At 45.2% G+C, this 26,911-nt stretch overlaps 1 protein-coding gene across 1 annotated transcript in view; it reads right to left on the bottom strand.

Annotated features, from left to right (window-relative positions):
* The window catches only part of IGSF21 (immunoglobin superfamily member 21), an 80,080-nt gene extending 56,509 nt beyond the window's left edge, over positions 1-23,571 (bottom strand). Inside the window, exons 1-3 of the mRNA XM_032232209.1 lie at positions 23,547-23,571; positions 21,671-21,723; positions 20,489-20,610 (exon numbers count right to left, since the gene is read on the bottom strand). Coding sequence (XP_032088100.1) covers positions 20,489-20,610; positions 21,671-21,723; positions 23,547-23,571 — 200 coding nt within the window. The remainder of the gene's footprint in view (positions 1-20,488; positions 20,611-21,670; positions 21,724-23,546) is intronic.
* Positions 23,572-26,911: the final 3,340 nt, after the last annotated feature.

Genomic DNA, 26,911 nt, shown 5'->3' with positions numbered 1-26,911 from the left:
GGATCCTACCCCATTCTGTGCATGGAGAGGAACTCTTCATGGAGTATACCTCCATGGAGAAGGTGCATCCTCTCTTCTGATCTGTAGATCCCATCTGGTATCATGGAAGGTCACAGAAGGAGAATGGAAAATTCTCCCCGGGGCCCTGGTTGGTTGAGATATCTCCATTTGAGTTTCACCATACCTTGATGGTTCTCCATGTTACGAACATCCAAGAAAAAGGCAGATGTTTCCATAGGATGACATGATGACTTGCTTTATGAACACTATGGCTGACGTAGGCTCCATTATGATCATACATCGAAGACTAAGGATGAGGCTACATTGGTTATCTGTGAAGCCAAGCTACTGTGGCTTAGTCAACCAAACCTGCTTAGAACATGGCCTGGTGCATGCAACCCATAAATGCAAGTTGATGAATTAGGACAAAATTCAAATCTTCACTCCAACATTTACGACCAATGAAGTGAACCAAGCCAGATAAAGACCAAGCAGATTCAGACATACAAGATGCTAGTGTTGTTTCTAGACAGCATATTAAAAAGCATAGTGAAAAGCAGAGACATCACCCTGCCAACAAAAGTGTCTCTAATCAAGGCGATGGTTTTCCCAGTTGCAATGGATGGCTGTGAAGGTTGGACCATAAGGAAGGCTGAGCGCCAAAGAATGGAGGCCTTTGAACTCTGGTGCTAGAGAAGAAGACTCCTGCACTGAGTCCATTGGACTGCAAGGTGATCCAACCGGTCAGTCCTGGAGGAGACCAACCCTGACTGCTCTCTAGAAGGCCAGATCCTGAAGAGGAAACTCTAAGACTTTGGCCACCTCATGAGAAGGAAGGAGGACTCCCTGGAGAAGAGCCTGATGCTGGGAAAGATGGTGTCAGGCCTGCCGTCATATTCCTTTTAGGATCTTTGGCCTGCCACACTCTCTCTATTATTTTACTCTGTTTCAATAGTGGGGCAATTGGGAGGGGGAATAGTAAGGAGTAGAATTGTAGAATGTGTTGTTTCAAAATAAAACATTCCTTTCTAGAAGCCCAAGGTCATCCTTTGTCTGCATCTGACCAGAACTAGATGGGTGGAAAGGAAGATTGGACCATGGGATGGACTTGTGGGTCTGGGGGCAAGGTCTTGAACTTTGAACTGGGTGGGAAACCCACAAAGCTTTCAGATTCGGGTTTCCACACTTTGTACCAACATGTCTCTCTTATTAAATTGGAACTTGGATGAAAGCTATGCCTTGGACTCTGATTTAATTCTGGATGATATTTGGAATGCTGACAGGTGGAGGGCAAAAGAAGAAAGGGACGACGGAGAAGGAGGTGGCTGGATGGAGTCACCGAAGCAGCCTGCATGAGCTTCAATGGACTCCGGAGGATGGGAAGGCCTGAAGGAAGGTTGTCCATGCGGTCGCGATGGATCAGACACGACTTCACAGCTAACAACAAGTCTTGGTTAAGATTAGACTGGGTTCCCTATGGATGAACCTTTTCACAAAACGTGACTTGTGTGGAGAAACATGCAAATGGAAGAAAACCACTTAATTCCATAATCAAGTCAAGCCTGTTGTGTGAATGTAAGCCACTGGGTTGCCAGATCAGTTAGGAAAAGCCACAAGAAGGTGTGTAAACCCTTTATCCAAACCATTTTAAAACGCCCGCTCTCATATCCTGATAGCCTGCAATTATCAGCAGCCACTCGGGCAATGGAGAGCTGGGCTCCAGCATCACCTAGGCAATTGCTGCCTGCCTGCTTCCTTCCTTGGTCCTGCAGTGGGTAAAAACACCTTCCCCCCTGTCCTTTGTTCCTCCCCCCCCCCCCTGAAATAAATAAATGCAAAGGCAAACACTCTGAATGCTGGTTTGAAAAGAAAGGTAATAAACAGGCTCTGCATCACAGTAATTCAGACAATTTGTGGGAACCCGGTGGACAATTACAGGGGCTTTTAAGTGCTCAGTGCTGGGCCAGCAAAATCGCTCTGGCTGTAAATTGTGTTAGTGCTACAATACAGACACAAGAGGAGGAGGAGGAGGAGGAGGAGGAGGAGGAGGAGAAGGAGGGGGAAAAGGAGGAGAAGGAAGGAAGAGGGAGGAGGAGGAAAAGGAAGAGGAGGAAGAATGAGAAGGAGGGGGAAAAGGAGGAGGAAGGAGGAGAAGAAGGAGGGGGGAAAGGAGGAGGAAAAGGAGGAGGAGGAAAATGAGGAGTAGGAAGGAAGAGGAGGAAAAGGAGGAGGAGGAAAAGGAGGAGAAGGAAGAGGAGGAGGAAAAGGAGGAGAAGGAAGAGGAGGAGGAAAAGAAGGCGGAAAAGGAGAAGGCAGGAAGAGGGAAGAGAATAGAATAGAATAGAATAGAATAAGTTTATTTATAGGCCGCCCTTTTCCCTGAGGGGACTCAGGGCGGCTAACAACTTATATGGGAGGGGGATACATACAGTAACATATAACATAGCACGTAATTAAAAAGAATAACAACATTCATTCAGCATTCGGGTGGGGGCGAATCAAATCTTTACCCCCAGGCCTGACGGGATAGCCAGTTCTTGAGGGCTGCGCGGAAGGTCTGAAGGGTGGTGAGGGTACGAATCTCCACGGGGAGATCGTTCCAAAGGGTCGGAGCTGCTACTGAAAAGGCTCTCCTCTGCGTAGTGGCCAGCCGGCACTGGCTGGCAGATGGCACTCGGAGGAGGCCTAATCTGTGAGATCTGATAGGTCTCGAGGAGGTAATTGGCAGGAGTAAGAGGAGGAAAATGAGGAGGAGGAAGGGAGAGGAGAAGGAGGAGAAAGAGGAGGAGGGGGTGGAGGAAAATGACTGTGGGGTCTTTGGTACTCTCTAAGCTTGGTAATTTTCTTGCAGATTTTCATTACCCAACTAGGTGACATCATCAGTGCTAGAAGGGTTGCAGAGTGAAGGAGAAGCAGCAACAGGAGGAAACTGCTAAGCCAGGTGGGAGGAAGGGAGGGGGGGAGAGGGGAGGGAGGGAGGGAAGGAGGGAGGGAGGGAAGGAGGGAGGGAAGAGAAGGAAGGAAGAAGAAGGCAAGCAAACTTGGTGCCTCCCTTGATTAGTTCTACCCTGCAGTGTGATTGTGAGGATCAAACTCCTGGGGAAAGGAGAAGGACTGTGCCCTTTGCCAGCCTATCCCCTGCCAGGATGCCCGCTCTCTGAGTCCAGCACAATTTCCTCTTGGAAATGAGTCCTGGCTGTGTCTAAGAGGGCTGCAGGGCTGCCTCTCAGAAGGACGGGCAGAGAAATTCATTAACTCCCCATTTTAATGGGATGTTATCCAATTTCTCATTTCCCATCTAATGGGCAAATCCAAACTCAATTACCCTTTGCAAATGTTAACTTCTCCGAAGTTCTTTCCCCCCCACCCCCCACCTCCTCCCCATCAGACACTCAACATCTGGGAAAGAAAAAAATCCAGCCTCAGTTTCCCAAAGGAGGTTCCTTTGAGGATGTGATCTCCTTAAGAAGTTGGCTTTGCACGCATTGGGGTGTGTGCCCATTAGGGGTAAAAAGTCCCAGAGCACCCACCCCCCGTCTCTCCATCTAGACACCCCAAGAAGCTAGAAAGCAGAGAGCAATTCAAAGTGGTGGTAAAGGTAAAGCTTCCCCCCCTACAGGTGTGCTAGTTGTTCCTGACTCTAGGTGGCAGTGTTCATCTCCGTTTCAAAGCCGAAGAGCCAGCGCTGTCCAAAGTCGTCTCCATGGTCATGTGGCCAGCATGAATCAATGCCGAAGGCCTACAGAACGCTGTTCCCTTCCCAACAAAGATGGTTCCTATTTTTTCTACTTGCATTTTTTACGTGCTTTCGAACTGCTAGGTTGGCAGAAGCTGGGACAAGTCATGGGAGCTCCCTCCGTTATGCGGCACTAGGGATTCGAACCACAGAACTGCCGACCTTTCTGATCGACAAGCTCAGCATCTTAGCCAATGAGCCACTGCGTTCCCTTCAAGGTGCTGGTAGTCACCTTTAAAGCCCTTCATGGCTTGGGACCAAGTTATGTGAGGGACCGTGTCTGGCCGGTCACACATCTACCTGACCCACTAGAGCGGGGAGGCAAGGAATGTTGCAGTTCCCATCCCCTAAAGAGATTCATCTGGAGGGACCCTAAAGAGATTCATCTGGAGGGACCCTCTGTGGTGACTCCCTCCCTCGGGATATTTTTGGCGGCAGCTAAAAAAGCCAATGCAATCCTAAATTGCATTAACAGAAGGATGCAATCAAGATCAAGGGAGGTACTAATACCACTCTATAAAACCTTAGTAAGGCCACACCTAGAGTACTGCATCCAGTTTTGGTCACCACACTATAAAAAAGATGTTGAGACACTAGAAAAAGTGCAGAGAAGAGCAACCAGGATGATTAGTGGAATGGAGGCTCAAACATATGATGAACGGTTGCAGGAACTGGGCCTGGCTAGTCTAGAGAAGAGAAGGACCAAGGGAGACAGGAGAGCAGTCTTCCAATATTTGAGGGGCTGCCACAGAAAGGAAGGGGGTCAAACTGTTTTCCAAAGCCCCCGAAGTTCAGACAAAGAACAATGGATGGAAATTGATCAAGGATAGATTCAATCTAAAAACAAGGAGGAATTTTCTGACAGGGAGAACAATTGACCCATGGAACAGAAGTTATCTTCGGAAGTTGTGGGGGTTTCATCCCGGGAAGCTTTAAAGAAGAGACTGGACTGCCATCTGTCAGGAATGTTGTAGGGTCTCCTGCTTGGGCAGGGGTTTGGACTAGATGACCTCCAAGATCCCTTCCAACTCTGTTATTCTATTCTATTCTATTCTGAGGTCCCTTCCAACTCTGTTTATCTAAAAAAAAAAAAACAACAACAACCATTCCCTCCGGAAATTAAGGCTAGCCCCCATTCTCACACTCTTTTGGAAGGGCCTGAAGACGAGGTTCTGCCAGGGGGGTCTGGGGACCCCAGAGCGGGATGGAGCCCATTAAATGGCAGGTATGACTGTGTGTTGTCGCCCGGGCCGTGGGGGTGGGGGGGAGAAGAGTGTCATTATTTTATTATTATTTTACTATTTTTAATTTTACATAGCTGATATGAATGTGTATTGCTGCCAAGGGGTGGGATGTGCTATCATTTTATTATTATTATTATTTTAGATGGCTGATATATGTGTGTGTGTTGTCGCCGAGGGATGGAGCTTTATTATTATTGTTGTTGTTGTTGTTGTTGTTGTTGTTATATGTGGTTAATCTTTGGTGAGATTCACAGTCTTTGGGGCTTGCTGGTAGCTCAACAGCTCGAGTCCTAACCAAGGACCTAGGAACTGTTAAGGTAACGTCGGAGGATATAAGCTGTTCCAAGTAGGGTGGTTTTTTGTAGAATCAGAATATTCAAGTCTGATAAATTTAAAATTTCCAAATAGCAAGGTAGCCCTTTAGGTATCGCTCCAAGGGCTCCAATTACAATTAGGATAATACACGACTTCTTTTTCCACAGTCACTCAACTTCAATTTGCAAGTCCCGGTACTTTGTGATTTTTTCTTGCTGCTTATCTTCAATTCGTGCATCTCCAGGTATTGCAACGTCAATGAACCATATTTTTTTCTTTTCAACTATTGTTATGTCAGGTGTGTTGTGGGCCAAGTGCCTGTCAGTCTGAATTCTGAAGTCCCACAAGATCTTGACTTTCTCATTCTCTAAAACCTTCTGAACCTGATGTTCCCAGTGGTTTTTGCTGTACTAAAATCAAAATTTTTGGCACAATTTCCAGTGAATGATCTTAGCAACGCGGTCATGGCGTTGTAGGTAGTCAGTTTGTGAAATTTTGCTGCATCCACTGATCAAGTGGTCAACTGTCTCGTCTTTCTCATTACAGAGGCGATGTTTGTTGTTGGTGGTAACATGTTGAATTTTTGCCTTCATGCAGTTTGTGGCTAAGGCTTGTTCTTGAGCTGCCAAAATAAAGCCTTCTGTTTCTTTTTTCAGTGCTCCTGATCTTAATCAGATCCAAGTTAGCTTTTGATTAGCTTTGCCTTCAATACTTTTCAAGTATTGGCTATGCATAGCTTTGTTTTTCCAATTTTCAGCTCGCTTCTCAATTACTTCTTTCTTATATTCAGCTTTTGACTTAGTTGTCTTTAAACGGCCTCCTTTATTTTCTTCCTCAATCATTGGTTCTTCACTTTTCTGGATGTAATCATTCAAGCTGTGTTTTTCTTCTTCCACAGTCTGCTTTACTTGTAGGAGTGCTCGACCACACTCTGCTCTTGGTAGATATAATCGGTCAATATCACTTTTAGGGTGCAAAGCATGATTCACTGTCATAAGCTTCCTTGTTTTTCTGTCCAAATTGTCCAACTCCAACTGGGTCCAGTCAATTATTCCTGCAGAGTATTGAATCACAGGTATAGCCCAGGTATTTATGGCTTTTATGATGTTTCCTCCATTCAATTTGAACTTTAATATCTTGCGAATTCGTCGAATGTACTTGGCTGAAGTTAATTCCTTGACTCTATTATGCATTAAGTCAGAGGCCTCTAAAATCCCCAAGTACTTGTAGCCTTCTTCTGGTTTTACTGCCTTTATCATTTCTTCATTCTCAAGTTCTATTCCATCATCTTCTATGACCTTGCCTGCTTTGGTTGCCATTGTTACAAATTTGTCAATTCCAAACTGCATACCAATGTCTTGGCTAAATTCTTTTGTGCTTTCAATTAATAAATTCGGTTCAGCTTTTGTTTTACCAAACAGCTTCAAGTCATCCATGTACACCAAGTGCGAAATTTTCAGTCCTTTCTTTGCAAGTTTGTATCCACAGTTCATCTTCTTCAAAATGATTGTCAGTAGTAGCATCGAGAGTATAAAAAGTAGGGGTAAAAGGGAATCGCCCTGGAAAATGCCTCATTTAAATACAACTTCACCCAGTTCTTCTTCATTAGCTATAAGCTTCGTTTTCCAGAGGTTCATTGAAGTTTCCATGAATTTTTGTATGTTGTTGCTGATGCCAAAGATTTTCAGGCATTTCTTGATCCAGCTATGGGGAACTGAATCAAACGCTTTCTTATAGTCTATCCAAGTTAGGAACAGGTTGGTTCGTCTTTTCTTTGAATTCTTTAGGATTAGTTTGTCAATCAGCAGTTGGTCCTTTGTTCCTCTTGAATTTTTGCAACATCCTTTCTGTTCTACAGGAAGCAAGTTATTTCTTTCCAAGTATCCATAAATTTGGTTTGCAATGATACCAGTAAGGAGCTTGTATGTTGGCAAACAGGTGATTGCACTATAGTTTCCAGGGTCCTTTCCTTTTTCTTTATCTTTTTGAATCAAAAATGTCCTTCCAGTTGTCATCCATTCATCATTTTCAGGTGTTTTTAAGATCTGGTTCATTTGGGCTGCCAATCTTTTGTGCACACTTGTAAGTGCCTTTAACCAGAAGCCATGTAACTCGTCTGGTCCAGGGACACTCCAATTCTTCACTTTTCTTGACTGTCTTTGCACCATTTCTTTTCTTATTTTCACATCTTCCATTTTATGCACTTTAATAGAATCCTCAATCTGTTTGATCCATCTTGCATTTCTGTTGTTGTTTTCCCACAAATTCTTCCAGAATTTCAGAACTTTCTCTTTATCAGGCTTTTCATTTGTTGTTACTCCGTCTCCACTTTCTAAGCTTTTATAAAACTGGTGCTGATTTGCTCTGAACTGTGAGTTTTCCTTGAACTTAGTTACTTGGTTTTCATACCTTTTAATCTTTTCAGCAACGGTAACAACCCTCTGCTTCAGCTCTTCAATTACTACCACAATCTCCTTATTCCCCGAATCGTATCTTACTTCCAGGCTGCTTCTGACCTGCTTGTCCTTTAGCTGACCTTGCCTTAGGTTCTTCAAGTTGCTCAAGTCTCCACGAAATTTTTTGATCTTCAATTCCAACCGAATTTTCCATTTAGGCTTCCTCTTCTTGCCTCTTTGGTTCTTTTGTATTTTCAAATCCAATTCTTTGGTGGTTATTATTATAATATTATTATTTAATCTTTGGTGAGAGTCACAGCCTTTGGGGCTAGTTGGTAGCTCAACAGCTCGAGTTCTAACCAAGGACCTAGGAACTGTTAAGGTAACGTTGGAGGATATAAGCTGTTCCAAATAGGGTGGTTTTTTGTAGAATCAGAATGTTCAAGTCTGATAAATTTAAATTTTCCAAATAGCGAGGTAGTTTTTTAGGTATTGCTCCAAGGGCTCCAATTACAATTGGGAGAACACACAAATTCTTTTTCCACGGTCGCTCAACTTCAATTTGCAAGTCCCGGTATTTTGTGATTTTTTCTTGCTGTTTATCTTCAATTCGTGCATCTCCAGGTATTGCAATGTCAATGAACCATACTTTTTTCTTTTGAACTATTTGTTATGTCAGGTGTGTTGTGGGCCAAGTGCCTGTCAGTCTGGATTCTGAAGTCCCACAAGATGATGATGATGATGATGATGATGATGATGATTAATATTATTATTATTATTGCGTGATTAATCTTTGGTGAGATTCACAGCCTTTGGGGCTGGTTGGTAGCTCAACAGCTCGAGTCCTAACCAAGGACCTAGGAACTGTTAAGGTAGTGTCGGAGGATATAAGCTGTTCCAAATAGGGTGGTTTTTTGTAGAATCAGAATAATCAAGTCTGATAAATTTAAAATTTCCAAATAGCGAGGTAGCCCTTTGGGTATTGCTCCAAGGGTTCCAATTATAATTGAGACAACACACGATTTCTTTATTATTATACCATTGTATCACAGCGGTCAGTTGTTTCGCCGGATTTGGCATTGGTTACTAGTCAGGCCCCATCCAGGGGCCTAGGACGTCGTAACGTATTTTTGTCGTTTTGTTGGCTGGTCCACTTGTAGCCCACTTGTCGACGGATGTCCAGGGACCCCAACATCCGCCACGGCCCTTGTTAACCCGCGCGACGACCGATGCGGTATGGAATTCTTATTTGTTTTTTTCACCATATTGTATGGGTTGGCGGGGTTTTTTTTACGGGACCAGATGCCAACCTGACCCCAACCCTCCTCCTTTCTCATCCGGGCTTGGGACCGGCAACGGCGGAGTTTTTATTATTATTATTATTATTATTATTATTATTATTATTATTTAGTTTTATTCCTTCCACATTTTGTTTGTATTTTCTATAAGCCGCCTAGAGTCGCCGTGAGTGAGTAGGCGGCTATAATCAATTTCCCCAAAATAAATACACATAAATAAATAAGCAAGCTCCCCAGTTTCAAGTTTCAAGTTTATTAGAATTTGTATGCTGCCCACTCCCATAGGGACTCTGGGCGGCTCACAACAGACAAGAAACATTTAAAATGTAAAAAATAGAAATAAAAAATAAAAATACAGTATTAAAATTCACATCACCCATTCCATCTAGCTGGGAAGGTAGGGGCGGGGGCACGCCTTGATACATGCATGTGGTACACGCCCATGTGGACACACACACACACACACGTGTATAGGAGATACGGCTTAATTGCTGGCGCATCATGTATTCTGGCACAAGGCTGCCTGTGGGCGAGACAGCTTTTTTTCCTTCCTGTGTTTTTGTAATTGGCAGCCTGGGATTCCTGCAGGGGTCTTTTTCTCCCCCCCCCCTCTCCCATCTCTACTGGGTGGCAATAAAAGCACGGCAGCTTGCGCACCAGCACATGACGACACAACCAGATGTGCAGAATAGTGAAAATTTGGCCTTGGCAGCCTCTTCTACTGTCTTTGCGCTTTTGCTAATTACGCAGCTCTGAGCCATGAGCTTCATCCGTGCTTTGGAAAGGGAAGCGAGAAATTCTTATGGCGGTATGAAGATGGACTGCTTTGGGAGATGGGTGCTCCATCTGACATGGCTGCCAGCTGGCGCGAAGCCCCAGAGAATCGGACTGCAGGTACTCCTCATTTAGCGACGGCCTCATCTAGAGGTTGTCACCTGTCTAATCGGCCATTCAGGCTCTCAACCCACCAAGACCAGAGGGACATCTTTGTACGCTGAACACCAAATAAGGGAACATTTTAGGACAAGGCTCTTAAAGCATTCTCTGGCGGTGCAAAAATTTTTTTGGGGGGGTATAATATGGAGAGAAGATGAAGGGAACAAAAGAGAAGGAAGGAAGGAGATGGAGAGAGTGGAGGTAAGGGAGGGAGGGAGGAAGGGAAGAAAGGAAGGAGAAGGGGAGAAAAAGGAAGAGAGACAGAGAGAGAGGGAGGGAGGGAGACAGAAAGAGATGAAGGAAGGGAGGAAGAAGGGGAAGAAAGGAATGGTGATTGAGAGGGAGGGAGGGAGGGAGGGAGGGAGACAGAGAGAGATGAAGGAAGGGAGGGAGGAAGAAGGAGAAGAAAGGAACGGTGACCGAGAGAGAGGGAGGGTGGCAGAGATGAAGGAAGGAAGGAAAGGAAGGAGACAGAGAGGAAGGAAGGAAAGAAGGAAGGAAGGAAGGAAGGAAGGGGGGAAGAAAGGAAAGGAGTCAGAGAGATGAAGAGAGGGAGGAAGGAAGGGGAGGGTAAGAAAGGAAGGGAGTCTGAGAGATGAAAGAAGGAAGGAAGGAAGGAAGGAAGGAAGGAAGGAAGGGAAGAAAGGGTGACCAAGAGAGAGGGAGGAAGGGAGAAAGAGAAAAAAGGAGACAGGAAGGAAGGAAGGAAAGAAGAAAGAGAAGAGGAAGAAAGGAAGGGAATCAGAGAGATGAAGGAAGGAAGGAAGGAGTGCTGTCAGCAGCAGAGCGAAAGAAAGAAAGCATATTTTGCATTCTCCAATAAAGAAACTGTCAAGTCAGAGAATATGGAATCAATTAGTAAAGCCAGCGAAATCCTTGCAAAACAGTAATTACTCATGTCAGTAGATTCCACCGCAATTAGGCTGAGCAGGAAGCAAGTTCTCCGGGACACAAAGCCAGGATTTAAGGGGCAGGAAGGGGGAAAAAGATAGTGTGCCCTGCATTGCTCTGCTCCGTTGGTGCCAAAGCCACAATTTTTCTCCTCCAAGAAACCTGGATGAGTGATTTTACGATGAATGAAGCCGGCCCCCTGAGATCCAATCTATGGAAATAAACTTCGTTCTTAAGTCTGGGGGCAACGTGTAAATTGAGAAACTGGGCTTAGTTAAAGTCACCGCCACAAAATCCCTTCCAGCTTAATCCTACTTCCTGCAAAGTTTTTTTTTTTAACCACCTTGTTCTGTTCATTTAACGCCTGGCCCTTTCTTATCTCAAATTTCTTTAATTGCCAATCAACAAGAATTGAGTTGAGACTCTGGAAAAAGTGCAGAGAAGAGCAACCAGGATGATGAGGGGACCGGAGGCTAAAACATACGAAGAACGGTTGTAGGAACTGGGCCTGGCTAGTCTAGTGAAGAGAAAGACCAGGGGAGACAGGATAGCAGCCTTCCAATATCTCAGGGGCTGCCACCAAGAGGAAGGGGGTCAAGCTATTTTCCAAAGCCAGCCCCCCCCCCAAAGGCCAGACAAGAAATAATAATGGATGGAAACTGAACCAGGAGAGATTCAACCTGGAATTAAGGATCAGTTTTCTGACAGTGAGAACAATCAAGCAATGGAACAGAAGTTGCCTTCGGAAGTTATGGGAGCTTCATCACTGGAGGCTTTCAAGAAGAGATTGAACTGCCATCTGTCAGGAATGGTGTAGGGTCTCCTGCTTGAGTGGGGGGTTGGACTAGATGACCTATAAGGTCCCTTCCGACTCTGTTAATCCGTTAAAGTATAGTTGGTTGAAGCCGAAGGAAACGTGGATCGTTAGGTTGAATCCTTACAGATGGAGCCTCCACAATCAAAAGCAGCCTATCTGATAGAGAGAAAATCCCTGGGAAGGGCAGGGGGTGGGGGAAGGGAACCCTTTTATTTTCCAGCCTGCGCAACCACCTGGGAGGAAATAGAGCCTGAATTCAGCATGTCTTAATTATATATTTGGATAAAAGTTTTGCAGAAGGAGCCTCCCTGTTGAGAAGCAGTCTACCTCGGCATAAAGCTTCTCCCTTCTGGTAGGCAAGCAGGAGACCCTGCACTATTCCTGACAGATGGCCGTCCAGTCTCTTCTTGAAAGCCTCTATAAATCTGTAATTTGATCATCTTGAAATCCAACTCAGATAAAAACCTCCAAAGCAACCAGTGCTAAATTCTAAAGAAAATAATTGAAGAAGCAATCTTTAAAAAGCGACCTGCCTGCGCTAAATTCAGAAGAAAACAACAATTCTTTCAAGAACTAACTTTGGGGAAAATTGCCCTTCCTATGACCTTAACAACTCTTGTTTTTTAAAAGATGGCTATGAAAAAAAAAAGGAAAATAATAAAAGACACCATTAAGTTAAGGAATGAAAATCCCGCTGAATAAATGGAACCACCATATACACAGGCAGGCTACCTGACCAACCCAATCCTCATTTGGAACCGTTTCATTTAGCTTTTAAGCCTTCTGGGGGACTCTGAAGGCCATCTATCCCACCCCCCACCCCCGAATATAGCATTTTTACCACTGCAGCTCTACAACTTAGGGTGCTGCCTGAACCAGGGTCAGCAGGAACCCACAGGAAGGAAGATCTTGGGGGGGGGGAGGGGGGCAGCCTATGGGGAGCCATGTCACACCATTCCCCAGGAACTGCCTACTCACAAAAAGACCACAAGCTGGTGGTTGGGGGACGAAGGCAGTGAGCCAAGTTGCAGACACACAATGAATGAGCAGCTGATTAGGGTTTTGGCAGCAAAGGATTTAAAAATAGAAGAAGCAAACAGCTGTAATTAATTAGCTGGATTGGCGGGGGGGGGGGGGGGAACTGTCCGAAAACAAGCAAGCCAGAAAAGGGGAGGGGGGGAAAACCTGTTGTTGCGTTGTTGTTGTTTTTTCGTTGCAGATTCCTGACTAGTTTGAAATGCTTGCACCTCGGCGTGGATGCCCGCTGAAACTGGCAGGGTTGCGGCAGGCAAATCAGAGGAATGCCTGTCACACAGAGCCGTTTCGAGAGGAAGCGTGCGCTCACTCTGGAGGCATGCGGGAAAAGACACAGAGGGAACCTGTCTAGATTATATGGATATAATTTGCAAATGTGCAAACGGCAGCCGGCATAAAATGTGGATTTCTGAACCTTGGAAGGGAAGTGGGGAGGAAAGAAGAAAAGAAGGAAAGAAAGAAAGGCAGGCAGGCAGGAATGGAGAGATAAGAGGAAGGAGGGAGAGAGGGAAGGAAGAAATGGATGAAAGGAGGGAAGAAGGGATAGGGGAAGGTAATGGAAGGGAGGGAGGGAAGGAGGAAGGGATATGAGAAAGGAAAGGATGAGATAAAGGAACAAAAGGAGGGAGGGAGGGAAGAAAGAAAGAAGGAGAGATGAGAGAAAGGAGGGAGGGAGAGAAGGGATGGCGAAGGTAATGGGAGGGAGGGATATGAGAAAGGAAGGGACGAAGGGAAGGAACAAAAGGAGGGAGGAAAGGAAGGAAGGAAGGGAGAGATGAGAGGGAGGGAGGAAAGAAAGGAAGAAAATAATGGAGAGATAAGAGGAAGGAGGGAGGGAGGAAAGAAAGAAAGAAATGGAGAGATGAGAGGAAGAAGGAAGAGAAGGAAGGGATGGGGAAGGTAATGGGAGGGAGGGATATGAGAAAGGAAGGGATGAGGGAAAGGAACAAAAGGACAGAGGGAGGAAAGAAAGGAAGGGAGAGATGAGAGGAAGGAGGGAAGAAAGGAATGGAGAGATGAGAGGAAGGAGGGAGGGAGGGAGAGAGGGAGGAAAGAAAGCAAGAAATGGAGAGAGGAGAGGAAGGAGGAAGGGAGGGACGGAAGGGATGGGGAAGGTAATGGGAGAGAGGGAGGGAGAAAGGAAGGAAGAGATATGAGAAAGAAAGGGATGAGAGAAAGGAACAAAAGGAGGGAGGGATGGGGAAAGGTAATAGGAGGGAGGGAGGAAGAGAAATGAGATAGGAAGGGATGAGAGAAAGGAGGGATAAGACAAAGGGAGGAAAGGCAGGAGGGAGGGAGGAAAAAGACTAAAGAAGTAAGGAGAGAAAGAATAATAAAGAGGAGGGAGGGTAGGGATGAGAGATAAGAGAATGAAAGAAAAAGGGAGGAAGAGAATAAAACAAAAGTAAGAGAGCAGGAGGGAGGAGAGAGGGAAGGAAGGAAGGAGAAAGGGACAAATGAAGAAAGGAAAGGAAGAAAATATAGAGGAGGGAGGAGAGAAAAAAGAATGAAGGGAAAAGAAAGGAATGGAGGGGGGAATAAAAGAAAAAGCAAGGAGGAGGGAGGGAGGGAGGAAGGAAGGAAATAATGGAAACAAAATATTTGGCCTACCCTCCCTATTTTATCCTGTCCAGACTTCTTTCTAGGTCGCAGACTCTCAAGACAGGCGGGGGCCGATCTGTGTATCTCTCAACCTTGCAATAAACTACAATGCCCATTATTCCTTGCCAATGCCCATGCTGGCTTGGCTGTGAGAGATGGGTTCAAGAACACCCAACCACTCAGAGCGGAAAGGCTGATGTTTTGCTGAGGTCAACGTTTACTTTCATTCTGGAGAGGGAAGCAGGGTGGAGGGAGTGGGTTTAGTTTTGGGGTGGTGTGTGCTTAATTCTCAGGTCCCAGACTGAAGGTTGGACCAGGAAATTGGGGGGGAGGGTGAACCCCTGTTTCTTTAAACCATTCACATGGAGATGCCCTGTTATCGCCAGCAGCTGGACTGAATCAAAGGAGGGTTGAGGACGTTTGGGGGCTAGCTTGGAAAGAAAATTAAGCCTTTTGAGACATTGCATTTGGGTCTCCAGAGACAGCCGCAGAAATAAAGGGGGTCAGTTGGAGGACTTGAACCCAAGGCCCTTCCTTCGCCAATCCAGCCTGTCTCCAGGGGCTGAACCAAGAGCGGCCTTGGCTACTGTTCTGACCGAGGCTTCCCAAGAGCATGAAACAAACTCATGGCAAAAAAAACCTTTTATTAATTGACTGTGAATTCTGCTCATTCACATCCAGCAAAGTCTTTTCGAGGGAGGATTTACAGTCACAGACCTTCTCTGGCTTGAAGAGCTGCCAGGTTGAGATCTGCAGAACTTGGCCAGGAGTCTCAGAGAATCACGAACCAATTCAGCGAACTACAGTAATTGCCTCCTGCAAACTCCACTCCCCTTTTGCTCCTCTTTTATTCCCTATGGAAGGGGCCATTCATCATCCATCTGTGGCCTTACTCCCAAGCCGAGCCCTGTTCTTTAGCTGTTCCCTTCGTCTGGCAATTCTGCGCATGCGCACACTGGGAACAGGCTCCAGCTGTTCCTCTGCCTCACTGATGTCTGACTCTGAAGGCAGCTGATAACTGGCATACGGCTGTGGCCTCATCTCTGCCTCCGACACAGAGCCCTCATCAGAGCCTTCCCCAGACTCCAGGACTGGCCCATCTTCCTCCCCAACCCCCTCACTGTCCGAATCTGCTGCCAGCTCTGCTGGCTGCTGGTGGGCCACAACAGCTACATTTGATGAGAGAGAGAGAGAAAGAGAGAGATAGAGAGAGAGAGACAGAGGGCGAGGTTGCCTTTCCGCTTCTTCCTGTCCTGCAAAGTGGCCGAGGAAGCCATAAATGAAAAGATTTATTCCTTTCATTAAAAGCTCCTTCAATTTCCCTCCGTTCCACCTCCACCCCCCCCTCCGTTTGCAAACCCCATTGTGGGAATATATTTTATGTGCATAATTATGCTCAGAACCCAGAAGGGAAGCGATGGGAAGCCATTTGGGAAAAAAAAAAGTTGGAACAGGATAGGAGCCTGAGAATGGAGGTCGAGCCCACTTATATATAGGGGAAGCAAAATCAATGCTTCCTTCAGACCCCCACCCCCACCCCATCCTCAATTTGCTGGAGGACTGGAGGACCTAAACGTTTCTCTGGGTCTTCTGCAAAAGACAGACTTTTTTTGCTGTACAGATCTGCCTCGACTTACGACCAGAGGTGGTATTCAGCTGGTTTGGACTGGTTCGGGCAAACCAGTAATCTGCCTCCCCATCCCGGCTCTGTGCTGTCTTCTTTAGCCACATTTTCTAAGCTGCGTGCATGCCGTGCAGGAGAGCAAACCGCATGCATGGAAGGCAGGTACGGGGTGAACCGGTGATAAACTTATGTGAAACCCGCCTCTGCTTACAACCTTCCATTTAGCGGCTATTCAAAGTTACGATGGTGCTGGGGGAAAAGCAACGTACCACCAGTCCTTGCATTTATGACATCCCCGGGGTCAATTCACCCTTAAAATTGGGGAGTTTGGCATCTGACGGGCTTTTTATGACGGTGGCGGTGAGTTGGGAATCGGGCGAGCTCCATTTGCAACCTGGAACAAGTTGGGAGCGTAATGAAGGAGTCCTCCCAACGACAGCACGCTCCACTTAACGACTGCAGCAGAAAGGACACCATATTGGGTGTGACTTGCTTAATGACTGCATATAAAGGTAATAAAATGAATGAAACGAATTGCTTAGCCATGGAATTTCTGGCCCCCTTTGTAGTCATACAGGACTACCTGTGAGCTGCAGCTCTCTCTCAAACCCCCCTGCCCCCCCCCCCCCGTTCTTGAAAGGCTGCCCCAAAGAGGAGGGGGGTGTCAATTGATTTCCCAAAGCACTTGAAGGCAGGAGAAGAAACAATGGATGGAAACTAATCAAGGAGAGAAGCAACCTGGAATTAAGGAGAAACTTCCTAACAGTGAGGACAATTCATCAGTGGAACAGAAGTTGCCTCCAGAAGTTGTGGATGCTTTGATCACTGGAGGCTTTTAAGAAGAGGCTGGACAGTCACTTGTCTTGAAATGGTATGGGGTCTCCTGCTTGAGCGGGGGGGGGAGGGGGGCTGGACTAGAAGACCTCCAAGGTCCCTTCCAGCTCTATTTGGATGGATTGATCTGAGAGCGCCAGGTCCCAAACAGAGGCTCCCCTGGAAGGGGGAGACCCCTTCAGAAGACCCGCTCCTGCTGCCTGGCACTCGCTACCCGGATCCCCCTCCCCTGCCAGCCCACTCTTCGGCAGGCTGTCGCCTTGGCAGCTGCAGCGCTGGGACCTTCCTCTTGCTCAAAATGCATTAATTTGTAAATATCTTCATTTATATGTAAATGTGGACTCCTTATCCCCCACGTCTTTCTTTCTCTCTCTCTCTCTCCAATCAAGCGACGGCAGGAGCTGCGTTTGTCGACAACCCGGGGGGCCTCACTGGGCCACGATGAGTTGTGGTCCTTTCTGCCGAGTTCTCCTTTCCCACCCTCCACTCCATTTCTGCCCTTTTCTCTCCCCTAACCCTGGGTTGCAGCCCACCAGCAGAGCTGGCAGCAGACTCAGACAGTGAGGAGGTTGGGGAGGAAGATGGGCCAGTCCTGGAGTCTGGGGAAGGCTCTGACAAGGGCTCTGTGTCATAGCCAGAGAGGGGGACAGAGCCGTCTGACAGTTATCAGCTGCCTTCGGAGTCAAATATCAGTGAGGCAGAAGAACAGCTGGAGCCTGTTCCCAGTGTGTGCATGCACAGAGTTGCCAGACAAAGGGAACAGCTAAGGAACAGGGGTCGACTTGGGATGGTGAATGGCCCCTCCCAGAGGAAATAAAAGAGGAGCGACAGGGGAATGGAGTTTGCAGGAGACAATACGTTCGCTTAATTGGGAATAAAGAGGAGCGAAAGGGAAAGGGAGTTTACAGGAGACAATGAGTTCAATTCATTCGGGTGAAGATCTCTTCCTGACTGCTTGCCAAGTAATTGCTGTTAAAGCGTGGCGTTTGGAAGATATCGGCCTGGCAGCTCTCCAAGCCTGATCAAGATCTGCAGTTGTGAAATCTCTTGAAGGACCGTTGGTCGGGACTTTGCTGGAGAGGAATTCCCTTTGAACTAAATAAAAGGGGTTTTATCGGGATGAGGAGTCGGCTTCATGATCTTGGGAAGCCTAGGTCAGAACAACATGGTTTTCCCGCCGTGCATTAATTCCTATTTCCTACGTTTCTGTGCATTAATTCTTATTTCCTACGTTTCTTTCCCATTCTGAACAACGGAGAGCTTCCTGTCCCTTCTGCTCAGAACGTGGCCGGTTGCAACACAATCCCCTCTATCCCACACTGGGCATGTTGTCAGCAACCCCAATCACAACTGCCCAGAAAAAGTGATGCCCCAAAGATGTGTGCCAGAGCTCAAGGTGGCATAGAAAGTACTCCCTGATTTACGACCGTAATAGGGATTTCCCATTAATGGGTAATAATCCTCAACTTACGACTAACAAGGGAGCCCAAAATTTCCGTGGTTAAACGAGGAAGTTGTTAAATGAGTTTCACCCCGTTTTACAACCTTCCTTGCCAACGTGGTTAAGGGAATCACGGCAATTGTTAAGTTAGTGACATGAAACTGGTTTCTCTATTGACTTTAGGAACCACATTGAAACCGTCATAAATATGAACCAGTTGTCAAGCACCTGAATTTTGGTGATGGGACCATGGGGATGCTGCTATGGTTGTCGGTGTGAAGAATGGCCATATGTCATTTTTTTCAGTGACGTGGTAACTTTGAACGGTCACTAAATGAATTGTTGTAAGTTGAGGACTACCTATACGGTCGAAAATCATGACAGGTGTAGAACGGGTCACCCATATGAGCCGAAACAATTCTACTATTGGTTTTACAGCAGTTGTAGAGCGAATTTCATGGTTGTGAAGTCCTCACTTACGACTGGCATCGTGGATGGCAACAGCCGTAAACGGTCCTCATTAACCAGACCCAACTGAGATTATTGATTTAATTCAGATTCTCCAAGCAATCCCAAAAGTGCTTTCTTAGCAAGAGGCCACTGGACTTTCTGGGGTTTTTTTTCTTTGAAGAAGTTTTGCTTCTCACCCAAGAAGCCTCTTCAAGGGGAAGGGTAAAGGGGAGGAAGGGGAAGGAGAGAAGGGAAAGGAGAGGAGGAAGGAAGGAAGGAAGGAGAGAAGAAAGAGAAGAAAGGGGGGTAGGAAGGAGGGAGGGAAGCAAGGAGGGAAGGAAGGAGGGAAGCAAGGAGAGAAGAAAGGAGGGAAGGAAGGAGGGAAGGAAGGAGAGAAGGAGAGAAGAAAGGAGGGAAGGAAGGAGGGAATGTAGGCGAGAAGGAAGGGGGGAAGGAAGGAGGAAAGGAAGGGGGTAAGGAAGGAGAGAAGGAGAAAAGAAAGGAGGGAAGGAAGGAAGGAGGGAAGGAAGGAGGGAAGGAGAGAAGGAGGGAAGGGGAAGGAGGGAGGGAAGGGGTGTAGGAGAGTAGAAACGAGGGAAGGAAAGAGGGAGGGAGGGAAGAAGAAGTAGGACCGTTGTAAGATAAGATGGATCTATGGGATGTTAAAAAAGCAATCTTCAAGTATATTGTCAACAGTAGGGAAAAATTGTTATTAATACATATTATTAATAACAGTTATGAGATCATATAATTGTGAATGTATATATGAAATTGATAAAATAAAAATAAAATAAAAAATAAAAAGAAGCCTCTTCAGCTCTGGATGGTGGGGGATGGAAAGATCGATACTCCTTACAGACGCCTGGTCATTTGCATCCTTTCTGAGAGCCATTGAGGCCACTTGGAGGTTTATCTGTGACCTCAGGTTCACCTGAGGGTGGCCAATAGGCGTGGAGCAGGGGGTGAAATCCAGCAGGTTCTGGAGAACCGGTGGCGGAAACTTCGAGTAGTTCGGATCACTGACAAATTCCACCTCTGGCTGGCCCCAGGGTAGGGTGGGAATGGATTTCTTGCAGTGTCCCTTCCCCTGCCACGCCCACCAAGCCACGCCCACCCAGCCACACCACGTCCATCAAGCCACGTCCACAGAACCGGGAGTAAAAAGAAAAAAATTGAATTTCACCACTGATGTGGAGCCTTCTTGGCTGCTCTTTTGAAGACAGCAAAGTCCACATTTTGGACAGAGAGAGGACCACGGATTTGAAGGAAGATGGGTCAAAGAGGCCATCTATGTCCAAATTGAATAGCCCTCTCCCAACAGAGAGGGACAACATCCTTTATCTCCAGTTTACAACACAGTCCTTTCAGCAGGTCCATGAATGGCTCCGCACACAGTTTCACTGCTCGGGTGACCCTGAAGACACAGAGATAAACCTCCAAGTGGCCTCAACGACTCTCTAAAAGGACGCAAATCACCAGCTATCTGCAAGGAGTATCAATCCTTCCCTTCCCCGCCATCCAGTCAGAACTGAAGAAGCTTCTTGGATGAGAAACGAAATGTCTTCAAAGAAAAACCAGAAAGTCCAGCTGCCTCTTGAAAAAGACTGAGAATCTCCACAGACTTTCCTCCAACTCACTTCATTCCGTTCCTCGGCTAAACGTGGATTTTTTGATCCATTATAATTGGGTTTCCGTTGTTTAAATCAAATCAACTTGACCCTGGGGGGGGGCGGGGCAGGGCGGGGGAGAAAAAATGCTGGATTGAAGAAATGTGTGAGCTGGATATTCCACAGGTTGAACCTCTTATTCGTGTATCTCTGCGCAGCTACAATGTGCTGGATCTATTTTGAAGGAGGTGACTTGAGTTACCTCACTGTGGACTGGTAGACCAGGTCTTCTCTTTTACGGTAGTTCTCCATGTGTGACTGGTTGGTGGAGAACATGGCATCAAAGGTGAAGATTTTCTGTTTGATGGTCCCACCGTCTGTAACCTGCCAAGGGGAGAGACCAGAGAAGAGAAAAATTGAAATTTTGGAGCACTTCAGAAGATGTCTATCTTATCGGACATTAATACAATCGAGCGAGTCCAGAGATATTTACGAGAAGAGTCTTCCATTCCACTGCTCACAATAGAATCCCTTATGCCACCAGGGTTGAAATTTTGGCCTTAGACAACTTATTATCTGCTAGCATGTCCTACCTGTCAATGACTACTTCAGCTTCAACCACAACACACACACAATAGATACAAACTCAAGGTAAACCGCTCCAAACTCGATTGCAGAAAATACGACTTCCGCAACAAAGGGGTCAATGCCTGGAATGCTCTACCTGACCTCCCTTGTTACATCCCCAAAGCCCCAAAACCTTAACCTAAGACTGTCTACTGTCGACCTCACCCCATTCGTAAGAGGTCTGTAAGGGGGGCGTGCATAACCGCACCAGCGTGCCTACCGTCCCTGTCCTACTGTCCCCATTGATTCGTATCCATTTCATGTATCCATAATCTTGTACGTACTTATATCTATTATCTTATACATACTTGTCACAATAAATTAAATTAAAATAAATAAAAAATAAATGTTGAAGAACAGATTAGATGTGTGTGAGAGAGATATGTGAGAGATGATAGATAGATAGATGATAGATATAGATGATATAGATAGATAGATAGATAGATAGATAGATAGATAGATAGATAGATAGATAGGTATAGGTATAGGTATAGGTATAGGTATAGGTATAGGTATAGGTATAGGTATAGGTATAGGTATAGGTATAGGTATAGGTATAGGTATAGGTATAGGTATAGGTATAGGACAGGTAGATAGATAGAGCCATCTTTATTTCACTGAAGATCACCAGCTGAAATCACAATTTGATAACTGCTTCTCCAATGCAATAATACGGTGTTCAAACAAGTAGATTTGGCCAGGAGACAATTATGCAGCTTCCTTCGCAATTATACGCTGATTTGCCCAGACTCCCACTCGCAAACACTTAATTCTACTACCACTTTTCCCTGAAATAATTTTGAAATGTTTTTTTCACCTCTCGCCCCTTCATATTTCTCTTAACTCGTTCTTGCATCTGCTTCTTTGCAGCTAAGAAAGTAATGTTTAAAAATAAACTCATATGAAATGTGAATGGGAGGGGGGGAAAGATGATAGATAGATGATAGATAGATAGATAGATAGATAGATAGATAGATAGATAGATAGATATGGTAGATAGATAATGTTTGAGAAAAATGATGGATGATGGACAGACAGACAGAAACAGACAGACAGATTGATATCGGCAGATAGATATGTTTGAGAAAAATGATGGATATGGACGGATAGATAGATGGATAGAGATAGAATTAGATGTGTGTGTGAGAGAGAGATGTGAGAGATGATAGATAGATAGATAGATAGATAGATAGATAGATAGATAGATAGATGATAGATAGATAGATAGATAGATAGATAGATAGATAGATAGATAGATAGATAGATAGATTTGAGAAAAATGATGGATGGATGGATATATAGATAATTAGATGCATATGTGACAGAGATGAGATAGATGGATAGGAGAGAGAGAGATTTGAGAAAAATGATGGATGGATGGATATATAGATAATTAGATGCATATGTGACAGAGACAGAGATTTATTTATTTATTTATTAGACTTATATACCGCTTCATGGGGCTTTCAGCCCTCTCTAAGCGGTTTACAGATTATTTTTTTTTAGCAAATTGAGTCAGCAACTTGCCCCCACAGTCTGGGTCCTCATTTCACCCACCTCGGAAGGATGGAAGGCTGAGTCGACCTTGAGCCGGTGAGATTTGAACCGCTGAACTGCAGATCACAGTCAGCTGAAGTGGTCTGCAGTACTGCACCCTAACCACTGCGCCACCACGGCTCCTCCGAGATGAGATAGATGAAGATAGATAGATAGATGATAGATAGATAGATAGATAGATAGATGATAGATAGATAAATAGATAGATACATATATACATACATACGTAGGTAGGTAGATACATAGATAATGTGAAAGATAGATACAGACAGATGTCAGAGGAAGATGACAGACAGATGGACAAGTTGAATAGATGGGTAGATGGGTGGCTGGATGGAAGAAAACAGAGTTATCTTCTCCAATGAAATCAAAGAAAGACAGGTAAGAGCATCCTAGGACAACAGAGGAGCTACCACATTGCTCTCCAGTAAACGGCTGGGCCAGACCCAACATGGCTGTTATTTTGCAAAACCTCAAAGCTTGTCCATCAGACTTCATACGGAGCTGGCCCGGAAGGGGTGGCCAGAAAAAAAGGACGGAGAGAAAGACAAAGATTCTTCAGACCGGGAGAATTCAAGAGCTCTGCCCTTTCCCTTCTGCCTCAGCTACTCTCAAGTTACACCTTGTTGTTTCCAAGATAATAGGTGACAAGGTGCGAACCTGCTAATGAAATAACATACCTGCCGGCAGTGTCAAAAATCTCTCTTCCAAGGGAAATGTGAAAAACGCAGAGGGTGGTAATAAGCTCCCCCCAAAGCAAATGTCGAGGGAATAAATAAATAAATATATGTGGGGAGATGGGGAGGGGTAAGGGACACGTGGAGGGCAGGCAAGGGGGCAGGAATTGGGGGAGTAGCAGAACAATTTGCCTTGCACTGTCACCAGCCCTTTTGATGAAGTGAACACAAAAGACCAAAGAGCTGACTCACTGCATTCACATAACACAAATAAACCATAGTTTCTTAAACATGGTTACCCCGCTAAAATCTCAATTAGCTGCGGGGGGGAGGGGGGCTCATGCTAAGCCATCATCTTTGAGATTTTTAAAGGATAATAAGAGATCGCTGAGTTTGGTTGTTTTCTTGCCAAAGTTTCATTGCCCAAACAGGATAACGTCCTCAGTAGCTACTTCTCACCAACTAGCACTGATAACGTTACCATGTTGGGTAATAAAACGTCCGTGAGAAAACAACCAAGCTCAGAGAGCACCAAGGAGCCCTCGTTTCAATTCTGAGCTACACATATTCCCTTTTATTGGTGAAGATAATAGCTGGGTTTCTTTTCCCCCCTTTTTTTGGCTGGGAAGGTACATAACCTTAATAGGAATCTATTGATTAAGCTAAGACATAGGATGTAGTGGCCCATGGTTTTGCTGATCATTGTTTGACATTGCACCAATCCCGCAAGCCACTTTGAGCACAGCTGCTGCGAACGGGCAAATAAACTGATGGAAATGCAGGTCGTCCTTGTTTAGCCGCCACAATCGGGACCTGTAGCCTGGTTGTTAAGCAAAGCAGCCACTAAAGGAAACCGCAGCTGTAATTATGATTGTACAGATTTGCAAAGGTCAACAGTGCAAGGACGGCTGTAAACCTTTCTCCCCTGTGTTGTTAACTGCAAACGGTCACTAAACAAGGCATTTGCTAAATGGGTACTTCCCATAGTCATTTCTACCCCGGTATTTTTCCCCCATTGGGTGAAAAAAAATAAGAACGTATTCCTTTTTCTTCTTCTTTTTCCCCAAATATAATTGTTTGCATCTGTTTCAGGGATGAGAGTCAGCCAGTGTGGACTGGTTTGGGCAAACTGGTAGCTCTGATAATCAGCTGGGTAGCGAACCGGTTCGCTCCGACAATCAGCTGGGTAGCAAACTGGTTCACTCAAACAATCAACTGGATGGCGAACCAGTTCGCTCCAACAATCAGCTGGATAGCGAAACGGTTCGCTCCAACAATCAGCTGGGTAGCAAGCCGGTTTGCTCCAACAATCAGCCAGGTAGCAAACTGGTTCATTCCAACAATCAGCTGGGTAGCGAGCTGGTTCGCTCTGACGATCAGCTGGGTAGCAAACCAGTTCGCTCCGACGATCAGGTGGGCTGGCCCACCTGCCCCTGTGCTTGATTTACCTATATCCTCTCAGCTGATTCACACGGCTGAGTGGATTGTCATACCTCAGCTGTGTTACTCCCCAGAAGCAACATAAGTTAAGTTTTGTTAAAACTGCGTACGCACGGCCCAGCACACAATCACCGAACCAGTTGTTAAACTGGCAGAATCCCACCACTTATGTCTATTATATTAAAAAAAGTGACACCCCCCCCCCCCACCAAAAATATATATTTCCCATTCATCCTTTCTGGTAACTGGTCGGGATGACCTCCGACCTCACTGTATGATTTATTTTCTTGGGCGAGAGCTGGGCAAACTTGAAACGGCACGTCAAGATGAAAGCTGAGCGGCCCTTCAGAAGCACTTCTGCAGACACCTCCGCGTGGCTCTGGTTTTTTAAAATGCACCCCGCGTTGTCCTAGATGAAATTTCATTCTGGGCTTCCTCCCTTTCCCCTCCATTTTATTACATGAGAACAGGGCTGTTGGAGAAAGTGGGGGGGGGGCAGCTGTCAGTAAAACTGTCTCTGCGAATTTATTTGCCTAAGCCAAGGTTTTATTACAAAGAAAATACACACTCTCCGGGCTACACAAGGGGGGGAAAAAAGACACACAGAGACAGAGAATTATCTGGGTTGTAAATCACACAGACTTTGGGAGAGGAACACACACTGGAAGTTTTCAAGGGCACAACCAATCGTTCAGGGATCGCACAGTTGATTTGTGGCTGCTGCTACTATTATTATTATTATTATTATTATTATTATTATTATTATCATCTCTTTTGTTCATTAAACATGAAACTGAACATTTAAAGATGTGTCACAAATAGCATTGACTGGTACTAATGGTTGATATGGGTTGCTGTCGGAGTCTTAGGTATCAACCAAGTACCTTCTTAAAATATACGATATTATTATTATAATCTTTTATTCATTAAACATGAAACTCAGTCAACTGAACATTTAAAAATGTATCACAAATATCATTCACTGGCTCTGATGGTTGACATGGGTTGCTGCCAGCATCCTAGGAATCGATCAAGTATCTTATTGTATGTTATTCCGAGCAGCACAGGTTTTTTTGCAGTTCTGCTGGTGTTATTGCAGGAAGCTGCAATTCCTTGATGTGTTTTGTAAAATTCTTGGACATGAAATAATAATAATAATAATAATAATAATAATAATAATAATAATAATCCAGACATCACACTGGTTGAGAAACATAAGGTCACAATCATAGACATCGCAATACCAGGTGATAGCAGGGTCGCCGAGAAGGAACATGAAAAAATCGCAAAATACCAGGACTTAAAAATCGAAATTAAACGACTATGGCACAAACCAGCAGTGGTAATTCCAGTGGTAATTGGCACACTGGGTGCTATTCCAAAAGCACTGGAATTACATTTAAAACAGTTAAAAATTGACAAAATCACCATCAGTCAAATGCAAAAAGCTGCACTGCTTGGATCTGCACGCATATTACGAAAATACGTTACGACGTCCTAGGCCCCTGGATGGGGCCTGACTAGTAACCAATGCCAAATCCGGCGAAACAACTGGCCGCTGTGATACAATTGTATAATAATAATAATAATAATTTTTAAAACAGTTAAAAATTGACAAAATCACCATCAGTCAAATGCAAAAGCCGCACTGCTTGGATCTGCACGCATATTACGAAAATACGTTACGACGTCCTAGGCCCCTGGGTGGGGCCCGACCAGTAACCAATGCCAAATCCAGCGAAACAACTGGCTGCTGTGATACAATTGTATAATAATAATAATAATAATAATTAAAACAGTTAAAATTGACAAAATCACCATCAGTCAAATGCAAAAAGCCGCACTGCTTGGATCTGCACGCATATTACGAAAATACGTTACGACGTCCTAGGCCCCTGGGTGGGGCCCGACCAGTAACCAATGCCAAATCCAGCGAAACAACTGGCTGCTGTGATACAATTGTATAATAATAATAATAATAATAATTAAAACAGTTAAAATTGACAAAATCACCATCAGTCAAATGCAAAAAGCCGCACTGCTTGGATCTGCACGCATATTACGAAAATACGTTACGACGTCCTAGGCCCCTGGGTGGGGCCCGACTAGTAACCAATGCCAAATCCGGCGAAACAACTGGCCGCTGTGATACAATTGTACAATAATAATAATTATTATTTCTTTTATTCATTAAACATGAAGCTCAGTCAACTGAACATTCTAAAATTCTAAAATTCTCTGAAACAAATCTAACGACCAATCAAACGAATTGTTTCCTGCAAAAAACACCCCACTCCCCTTTCGCTCTTCTTTTATTTCCTTTGGGAGGGGCCAATCGCCTTCCACCTGTGACTTTACTCCCAAGTCAACACTGTTCTTTTCGT

Source organism: Thamnophis elegans, chromosome 15, assembly GCF_009769535.1.
Source record: "Thamnophis elegans isolate rThaEle1 chromosome 15, rThaEle1.pri, whole genome shotgun sequence".
In the NCBI taxonomy this organism is placed as follows: Eukaryota; Metazoa; Chordata; class Lepidosauria; order Squamata; family Colubridae; genus Thamnophis; species Thamnophis elegans.
The sequence above is the reverse complement of the archived record's forward strand: the minus strand, read 5'-3'. Positions and strand labels throughout refer to the sequence as shown.